This window comes from Ammodytes marinus (genome assembly GCF_949987685.1).
Source record: "Ammodytes marinus genome assembly, chromosome: 17".
NCBI lineage: Eukaryota > Metazoa > Chordata > Actinopteri > Uranoscopiformes > Ammodytidae > Ammodytes > Ammodytes marinus.
The window spans coordinates 22,120,720-22,131,241 of NC_137221.1; the positions used below are offsets into that span (position 1 = coordinate 22,120,720).

The following is a 10,522-nucleotide window of genomic DNA, read 5'->3' on the forward strand; positions in this document are numbered from 1 at the left end:
TGGTAACAGAACAGTTATAAACAGGCAGTATTTAGGACACCAAAAGCATGTGGTGTCATGAAGGACCCGCGTATATAAAGCACGAGCGGACTGTTCCTCAGTCTCTGGGTCGTGGCTGTCTAGGCAAAGCAGTCGTGTCCTCGAGGCTCGTCCCGAATTCTTTAAAACTCAGGAAATGAGGAAACAATGGAAGGTAGGCTACTTAATGCATTTTGAGTCTTTTCTTAAAGTCTTTTTACGTTTGTGTATTAGTATTTGTGTTAAACGGGATGAACAGCAGTATTTTCCATACTGAGCACGTGGCGTGGTGATAAGACCGTTATGGAGGCAAAGCCAACTGACCTAACCTGTGAACTGTTTCTGTTCTCAACAGCCCGCACAGGGATTGTCCTCGCTAAGTGGCCGAGGAACTCCTGGAGAACCACGTCAGCAGAAGGATGGATGAATGAATGAAGTGAGTAGTTGGTAAACATTCAGGGTTTAGTGAGGCAACTTTACTGGCTGCAGGTCTTCGCTAATTGCAAATGTTCATAAACAAGGCATTTGCCTAGCTAGCTTGGTAAATACAAACAAGCAAGTGCATACGAAGTGAAGCAAATACTGCATAGTCATGCACCGTAATAAAATATGCGCAATGCCAATGAAGCGAATTAAAATTGCAATTACGCAAAATATTTGATTCTCTCTGGTGTCGATGATGATTGCATTTATATGGTTCAACTGATAGTAATGAAGTTTACTCGCAGCGCACTGAGACACTAGGAGATTTTAATTATACAAAAATAATATGAATCGGGACAAAATGTATTCAGTTATATTTTTTTAAATCCTAATGGCCCTGATAGTCAAATGTAAACCATTGCATTGAATACATGCAAATCCTTAACTAGACTTCAATAAGATATATTAAAGCTGACTAATGTCCCTGCCCTGGTCTGTTTCAGGACATGATCTAGATGCTGGTTCCCTCCCTCCTACAGGACTGTGTTCCTACACTGAGTGAAGCTGGAGCCATGAGCTGCTGGTAAGTGTCCTGGTAGAAGAAGAAACACAGTGAGATACTGGGAGAAGAAATGATGATTCACTAGACTAGAGTCTCTGATAAAGCATGAAGATGTCTTCACAGTGCACTGATCCTAATACACAGTACTGTCAATCCAGACATCACACATTAGACCTGGTTGTAATCCTGTGTTGTGTTTACTCTTTAGGTTTGTGAACCAGGGAGAAGGCTCTACTCGGTAAGTGTGCCAGCTACACACCTCTGTTCTATTCTGTGTGGAATGATGATTCACTAGACTAGAGTCTCTGATAAAGCATGAAGATGTCTTCACAGTGCACTGACTACACAACCCCATCCCGGTGATGGGGATGCTTTAACCTATTTACTGCAAGTTATGTAGAGCTAATATATTACTGCTTGACATTTTTCAAAGCCTATTTAGTAGTTTTACTATCCAACACTGCCAATTCACTGTGAAAACCTAAACATTATTTTAGACCTGGACATTACGTTTATATATGAAGGTAATCGAAGAACATGTGATTTCTGCTGCTATGGTAGAACAATGAAGGTGGTTTAAGGTTCTTGGTGTGACGGTAAAATGGGACCAATTTCACAGACCTTACTGAGAACTTCTTTAAAGCTTGAACTGATTGCAGTGAGTAGTCTAGAGCATCCCCCAACACTGGTGTGGTCTCTGAAGTTGGCTTTGTTTTTGCACATGGTGTTTATATCAATGTCACTTTGTCTTGCAGCATGTCCACACATTGGCAGGAAGGACTCTGCATGATGGTTCAACACATGTAAGTATCAACCGCTGTGATTTATTGGGTGTGTTGGTCATTGTGCAGCATGGAAGCGCCATATAGGAGTGACCATTGGTCTCAGTTTGAAATGATCTGAGTGCTCCCAAACATTTTTTTGATCTGGGCCAAATTGACAAGAGCATTTCTATTGACATGACCCAAAATAGTTGACTCCAACTGAGGTTTAGAATGTTTTTCTCCTGTAGCTCTGGTGTCGATGATGATTGCATTTATTGGTTCAACTGATAGTAATGAAGTTTACTCGCAGCGCACTGAGACACTCGGTAGATTTTAATAATAAAAGTGAATCGCACAATTTTTTTATTCTGTTTTTCTAAATCCAAATGGACCTAGTGTAAACAAATGGCCTAAATACATGCTTAACTAGACTTTGAAATGATCCAAACTTTTCAATAAGATATATTAAAGCTGACTAATGTCTCTGGTCTGTTTCAGGACTACATGATCTAGATGCTGGTTCCCTCCCTCCTACAGGACTGTGTTCCTACACTGAGTGAAGCTGGAGCCATGACCTGCTGGTAAGTGTCCTGGTAGAAGAAGAAACACAGGTTGCGTTCCGAATCGCATACTCTTTCTTTTTTTTATTCTACATACTACATCTGACAATAAAAAGAATCTAGTTAGGATGCAGTAGGCATACTATTGGGACGTACTTTTCTCTCTTTTTTCATCATAACATTGCGCCTCGATCTTGCCTCTTGCTTTTATATCCGTCGCATCCCCGTTTGTTTTCATAACATGGACCTATAGGCTTCGTCGATGTTACGTCACTTCACGTGCGCACTGGATTGTGGGTCAGAATCGCCCAAATAGGATGCACTTTTCAACACTAACAATCTTGGCCGCATGAAGTAGACCATCCGGGTATTCTAACCATCCTAAACCTGGCCACAAGAATCGGGACATCCTAAATCTTTTTTCTACATACTATATAGTAGAAAGTATGCGATTCGGAACGCAACCACAGTGAGATACTGGGAGAAGAAATGATGATTCACTAGACTAGAGTCTCTGATAAAGCATGAAGATGTCTTCACAGTGCACTGATCACACAATCCCACCCCAGTGATGGGGATGCTTTAACCTATTTACTGCAAGTTATGTAGAGCTTTTTATATTACAGCTTGACATTATTAAAAGCCTATTAGTTTTTACTATCCGCACAGCCACTGTGAACCTATTGGCAGACACCTGACACTTGCTTTAGTTGCTTAATTATAACAAGGCTGCTTTTATTCAAGTAGCACAATCGTTGTGCCCTTTCAAAGATGGATGGCATTAGTTTGTGCTTAGTCGCTGTAATTAAGTCAGGCGTGTTTGCAGGATTTCGACACTCAAAGGTCGTTCTCTCATCATAAAACACTATTCTAGACCTGGTGGACACTGTTTATATATAGAGGTCATCAAAGAACAGGTGATTTCTGCTGCTAAAGTGAAATGGTTTTGAGGTTCTTGGTTTGTTTGACAAACAGGCCCAGTTTCCAGGCCCTTACTGAAGAGTTTAAAGCTTGAACTGATTGCAGTGAATAGACTAGAGCATCCCCCAACACTGGTGTGGTCTCTGAAGTTGGCTTTGTTTTTGCACATGGTGGTTAAATCAATGTAACTTTGTCTTGCAGCATGTCCACACATTGACAGTAAGGAGTCTGCATGATGGTTCAACACATGTAAGTATCGACAGCTTATTTATTATTTATTCGTTAGGTTTGGTGCAGTATGAGTGACCATTAGTCTCAGTTTGACATAATCTGAGTGTTCCCAAAAAAAAAGTTATATTGGCCCCATGAAGTCACAGATCAGAAGAGAATTTCAATTGAATTGACACAAAATGGGTGATTCCCAACTGAGGTTTAGAAGGCTTTTCTCCTGTAGCTCTGGTGTCGATGATGATTGCATTTATTGGTTCAACTGACAGTAATGAAGTTTACTCGCAGCGCACTGAGACACTTGGACTGAATCAAAGCAGTAAATGGTTTAACTTCCCCAGTGTTATTTCAGCCACATAATAGGTGACTAGATCTAGTATCCCATATTTCTTAAATGTTTTGTTTTTCAAAATCTCAAACGACTGAATACTGTCAAATGAATCCATACTTTATAATAAATCATAGTTAAACTGACTAATGTGTCTGCCCCTTTTGCTGTTTCAGGAGCACATGATCTAGCTGCTGGTTCCCTCCCTCCTACAGGACTCTGTTCCTACACTGAGTGAAGCTGGAGCCATGAGCTGCTGGTAAGTGTCCTGGTAGAAGAAGAAACGCAGTGAGATACTGGGAGAAGAAATGATGATTCACTAGACTAGAGTCTCTGATAAAGCATGAAGATGTCTTCACAGTGCACTGATCATAATACACAGTACTGTCAATCCAGACGTCACACATTAGACCTGGTTGTAACCCTGTGTTGTGTTTACTCTTTAGGTTTGTGATCCAGGGAGAAGGCTCTACTCGGTAAGTGTGCCATCTACACACCTCTGTTCTATTCTGTGTGGAATGATGATTCACTAGACTAGAGTCTCTGATAAAGCATGAAGATGTCTTCACAGTGCACTGACTACACACTCCCACTCCAGTATAGAGGCTGAGTGTTGCGCCAGTACTCTGATCTTTACCTGTTCTGTCTGTTCACAGGTGCTGCAATGTGCCAGTCAAGAGGACTGCTGCAAGAAGTCTATATCAAGATTGAATATTGAAATGTGTAATAAATGGTTGAAAAAGTATTCCAGACTTTTATTTGTTCTTCCTTGTGATGTTACTCTGACTCAAATCCAATTAGCTCTATATAATAAGCTTTAAGGTGGGCTTTAAGTTCATTGAGTGATGTATAAACACGTTAGTATTTATATTATAGAGTATTCCTTTGGTTACTTGTACTCCTGTTTATCTGATGGCTGCATTGCATATAAAATATGATTGGCTTCAGATTCACTGCTGTTGATGACATGAACCAGCTGGAAGTCAAATCGTCACCACTGGACTAGTTGCTTAATGCTGCTTTATGCACTAGCCACGCAGTGACATCTGACATGGCATAATGACTGAAAACTACTTGTCTGTCAATTTAGCTCAGGCCAATTGTACAGAGTCCTATCATAAATTCCCCTTTGCTTCAGGCAAGACTCGACAAACACTAAACTGTATGTTCCCTAAACCATATGACCACACCCATACTATAAATACATGCTGTATCCTATATCGATTTAAATGGCTAAACCTGTAGTCAAACTTTGAAGTAGGTCAAATAACGGAATAAGTAGGCCACTGATAACATTTTACTTCAGATTTGTAAAAAGGAAATATCCATAGTATGAAGTGCAGATTGTAAACCATGGTTTTATTTTGAAGGTGTAGGCTGGGCCGGTAGTTCGTGTTCTTTGTCCTCGGATGAGCTAAAGGTTTGATTCGAGCTGGCAGTCGGACCGGACAACTGTTTTTACACTAGCTGTCTGTTAGCTTAGCTTTTACTGCCAACACGGCGCTGTGTTTCACGGTATACACAAGTTTAGGAACTGTTCAGTCATTTGGTGTTATTGCAGAGGGATACGTGGTCTGAGCTAACGTCTCTGAAGGTGAGCATTTGTACATTATCACCTCCGCTACATTAGACGCTGACAACTATTTTACCGACATTTGTTCGTGGACGTCAAACCAGCTGACATCAGTTGCTTGCTGACCAATCTTTGTTTCTATTAAAAGCCTACAGGTGTTAAGACGATACTAAACCTGTCCTACAGGAACGTTAGCTAAATGCTAATGTTAATTTCTGTTGACGTAGAACTCAAAAAGGATAAGTTAAATTCTCCTTTCCTGCTGTGAATGTCTCCTGTTTGTTTTCGCAGGTATGAGGAGTGAAGCTTTTTGCTTCTGAAGACATTGGAAAAAGTTGAACAAGTTCAAATGGAGCACTGACGTTAGCGTTAGTTGGCTCAACCTTTGCCCGTATGCTAACTCTTATGAAAACATATGTGAAGGTAATGCTCACTTAGTGAAAGCATCCTTGGCAGCTCCTAAAGGCCGCGGGGTTCAAACCAGACATGTAGACTAATAACTGCTCTCATTTCATAAAGGCTATTGGAATTCATGTAAGTGGGATCACCCTTTTTTATATCATATTGCGCTCCAGCACACCCCACAGGTGTGTCTATGAGCTCATGACGTCATAAGGTTTAGGCCAGGTCCAGTAAACAGGTATTGCAACAAGTCAACTGGCAGAACACGCATGTCTTACCAATCAAGTCACAGAGCTAAGAACTGAGTGTGTTGCTTTTGAATTCAACTCCGAATCAGCTGAGTGTTAACATGACAGCAGTGGTGGGCAGAGCATGGGGCTGGCTGAGCTCCTGGAAGGGCAGCAGCAGCAGTAGTGAAGGGTCCCAGGACACTAAACTAGGCCCAGCTGAGGGCCAGACACAGGGGGGCATCAGGGGCTGGACTAGCTGGGTGTGGGGAGGCTGGAGACACAGTGAGCAGCACAGCAGTAGCTCAGTAGCAGAGGAGTTCTGGGAGGCTCAGGAGAAGATCCAGCCCATGGGAGTTGAAGACCTGTGTGCGGGGAAACAGGACACCACAGAGGCACATTCAGAGCACGTCTCCAGATGGTGGAATAAATATCTCCCCGGCTCTTCTTACCTTCCATGGCCCAGAAGTAGCCAGGGGAGCGGACTGAGACAGAAGAAGCATGACGGTTGGAGCGGAGACGCGGACGCTGGAGGGGACATGTCTGACTATGGGACCCCTCCTCCCTCTCCCACCCCTCCCTCCTCCTCTCCTTTCCGTCTCTTCGTCAACAGCTGGAAGGTGGACGTGCAGCCGGAGCACCACGACATCTGCTTCAACTTCCTGCGCCATCTCTTTGACCTGTTTGTGGTGGGCTTCCTGTGGACCGTGTCCCCTCCTACCAAGCTGGTTCTGGAGGTGCTGGGGGTGCAGGGTGCCCTCAGGCTGTGGCTCCACGGCATGGCCATGTTCTTTGTGTCCACGGTGGGCATGGCGGGCCTGCTGTGGCTGGTCCAGGAGTACCTGCCCCAGTTTACCCTGCTCTACGGCATCATCCAGGCAGTGGTGATCTCTGTCAGCGTGCGACAGAGCGTCTTGCTGGGGGGAGGAGACATACAGGAAGAAGGGAATGAGATGGAGGAGAAGGAGACTGATGGGGATGTGATGGACAGCAGCACGGAGAATAAGGAAAAGCTTGTGTCTGTGATGGACAAAGTCAAGACAAGTTAAAGAAGGTAAGCCCGGCTCCTCATTAAGTTAAGTTGGTCAATGGTTACATTGGAATTTGTCTTTTCACATCTCCCCTCTCAAGTCACCACACGTCAGGAGGGGGTCAGAGCGCAGTCAGCCATAGTACAGCCCCTCTGGAGCAGTTTGGGGTTAAGTGTCTTGCTCAAGGACACAATGGTAGAGATGGTGGGCACTGTAGATGTAATACCAGCCACCACTAGTTTTACTACTAACACCCTCCTGTCCGGTGCCGGGGATGCAACCAGCCTGTAGTGAGCCATTCTGGAGAACGCTTGTTGTCAAATCACTTTTTGTCAAAATCAGTGAATATCTCCTCATGATCTACTACCAGGGTGTGCGCTGACAAAAAACAATGGTGTTAATACACAGCCCAGGCTCTGTAAAGTGGTATGTAAACAAATGGGGGCCCACCGTAGCTAACAACACGCCTGTTTACAGTGCCTAGGCTCTGTATTAACACTGGAATCTTTTTTACAGCACACAAAGTACGGACAGGTAGCTGAACATGAGGAGATATTCACTGATTTTTACAAAAAGTGAATTTGACAACAAGCATTCTCCAGAATCGCCGACTCTACCTTTTAATGAAGGCATTCACAATGGATGCAATGTCTTGTAGTTAACCTTGGGCTAAAAAGGGATGTTTGTTTGTGGTGAGACACACACACATACACACACACACACAGTATGACCGTGCACAATCATGTTTCATACTGTTACCATAGAAAACATAGTGTGACATTGGGTGGTGATAAACCACTGAGAGACACAGATAAGTCAGTTACTGCTGACAGAGCAATGTTCCACCATTAGGCTGACAGAGATAGTGGAATAAAGACTTATTGAAATAATAAGTACTTATTATTATGTGTTTGTATAGAGGTTGGTTGTTTAGTGACATACTGCTGTGTGTGTGACCTAAACAAAGCTCACATGAGGTCAACCAGACTGCTATGGTAGTAAATCCCCTTTCCCACATGGATACATGGAACCTACCTCAGAACCAACTTGTATGTTGTTTGTTGTCAAAGTATAGTCCTGGTTTACCTTTATTATTGGTGTATACAGTTGGTTTGTCTATGGGTACTGGTTATAATAATGCAGACCTAATAAAATGGCTGATATTGAAAAAAATAACTGTGACCAAACTATGAGCCAGAGAGTCAGACAAGGCTGCTTACAATTTATCAAGATAGAAATGATGCCAAAAACTAAGACCAACGTCAAAACAGTGTGGAGAGATTGCCTTTGAGGTAACCCATTGGTAATATTAATTGCTTGGATCTATTTTCAAGTAAACCCTTTGAACTTAAAAGACATACACATTTCAATACGCATGTTGATGTGTCTATAACACATCCCTTTTTATTTTGATAGTTTTAGTCAAAGTTTTTGATAAACAAGTCCTGAGACATACTTGAAACTGCAGCATTAAAAGAAAAAAAAAAAAGATTTCCTTTGACGTTCTTTGCACTGAATCCTTCCTCATTCTGTATAAAGATGAAGCTGTTTTGGAGACTTCAAATCTTAAAAAGTAAATGAAAGTGGTTTGGTGAAATGTGCTGTTTTTAATATGAGCATGTGTGTGTGTTTGTCCAGAGACGGTGAGAAGATCAGAAGGCTTACCGTGGGACTACACACACAGAGACTTTGACTGGGGGACTTCAATGTTCAACACCAAATGAACTGCATTTTATATACACGCTGCCTGTCCTCACTTGACCCTTAATGTTACCACCACAATGTTGAGTGTTTATTATCCATAATAAGCATAATAATACTACTATGATCAGGATGCAAACTAACAGGAGCCAAAGGAAAAAGAAAAAGGCAGTATTAAGGGAAGAATCATTTGTCCTGTGGGGCTAAGTGTTCTTGTTTGGACAGGTGCATTCTGGGTGATTACAAATGAACAAAGCACAACCCAAATACACACGCTGAAATGTGGAGTAATGTTCAGCATCGCCACCAGGAGGAGAGAGACATGCAAAACCACTAATATCTAACAAGAAGAAGAGTGAAAAAACATGGTAGGGGGATAGAAAGAAGAGAGAGAAGTCCCTTCACTTTTCAACAAGGGCACACAAACCCAAGTGCTACCAAACATAACCCATTGTCCCCGTGGAATATGGAAGAAATGCCTTGTGAAGGAACACAAATGTCACAGAAAAAAGGCACATTCTGTCAAAAAATCTATCCAATCGGACTCCAGTTTGAAACCATAGAAGTGTCAGTTCTGAAGGTGGAATGAGTTTGTCTTTTCCACTGTGCTTTTCCCTTCAGGTACCTTCACGTTGTCACCCCCATGCAATAGTCCTATCCCATCTTTAATTCATTAAATAAATGCATGCATGTTTTCTATTTTGGTGCGATCACTAGCTTTTCTCAGTAAGACTTGCTTGAATGTATCTATTGTCCTTTTTGTTCAACTTTGACCTGTCAGTTCAATGTTGTACCACTAGAACCTTTTTGACTTACTGTGTTTGTAAACTATACAAGATACTCTAGCTGTGTCATAGCCTTGTTCTATACAGTACACTCCCTGACACTATGAACCACAACATGGCTCTGTTATTATATTAATATTACGTTACTTAATATTTAATTATTACATCAGAGCATGGGGTCATTTGAGTTGGAACAAGATTATAAATGTGCCTTTACTGGAGTGAGTGAAATGTCTATTCTGCTGAATGGGAGGAAGTCCTGTGAAAAGGGACAAGCAAGTAGCATCCACTCCACCTCACACACTACGAAATATGTAATATTAAAAGCCATAACATGTCCCCCTCAACTCAACATTGACCTCAAATTTGCTAACGTGTATTTTCAACACTAATTGAATAGAGTTCAATGAGTTTTCTTTTTCTAGGAACAAGCCTATCTTACCCCTAAGCAGTGTTGGCTGCTCCTTGTTCTCAACTTTAAAATCATCAAATATTCATCATTTCCTACTGGCGAATCTGTTTTGTATGGATGTATTTTTCCACATGTTGAACTGAAAAAGGAGGGTGTAATTGACCTGGATGGACATGGATTATTGTAACAGTCAGTTTTATAACATGTGTGTTCCATTGATGTTTCTTAAAAAAAATAATATAAAATGTGAATAATGTGATTGCTTATTGTTGCTTGTTGTAGAGGGAGTCACTATACCAGCACATTTGAATGTGTTCTCTCTTCTTAACACATTTTGTCATTTTTCTGTGCCTTGATATTTGAAAGTATATTTGGAATGTACAGGCCACTCCTTCTCAACCATTCTGTGTTTGTGTTTTTCTTTGCTTAAGACTTAAAGGCACAGCAACATAAAGAACCAAACGTCTCCCTTGGTTTTAGTGCAATAATGTGTTTTTTTCACTCAGCACTCCTCACCTGCATCTCACCTATGTAACAACAGCTTGTAAAATGTCATATTGAAATGAAATCATTTAACTCCAAACACG

At 41.7% G+C, this 10,522-nt stretch overlaps 1 protein-coding gene and 1 long non-coding RNA gene across 2 annotated transcripts; both read left to right on the forward strand.

Annotated features, from left to right (window-relative positions):
* Nucleotides 1-110: 110 nt before the first annotated feature.
* LOC307263884 lies at nucleotides 111-4,547 on the forward strand. Its single transcript, XR_013845296.1, has 10 exons — nucleotides 111-193; nucleotides 374-454; nucleotides 945-1,024; nucleotides 1,212-1,241; nucleotides 1,759-1,806; nucleotides 2,266-2,348; nucleotides 3,450-3,497; nucleotides 3,981-4,063; nucleotides 4,251-4,280; nucleotides 4,461-4,547. It is a non-coding gene; the product is annotated as an uncharacterized lncRNA (long non-coding RNA).
* Nucleotides 4,548-5,230: 683 nt separating this feature from the next.
* Nucleotides 5,231-10,522, forward strand: cUnh6orf47 (chromosome Un C6orf47 homolog). Its single transcript, XM_080046007.1, has 3 exons — nucleotides 5,231-5,398; nucleotides 5,669-7,060; nucleotides 8,676-10,522. The coding sequence occupies exon 2, from the start codon at nucleotides 6,129-6,131 to the stop codon at nucleotides 7,053-7,055; it is 927 nt and encodes a 308-aa protein (XP_079902133.1). The 5' UTR covers nucleotides 5,231-5,398; nucleotides 5,669-6,128; the 3' UTR covers nucleotides 7,056-7,060; nucleotides 8,676-10,522.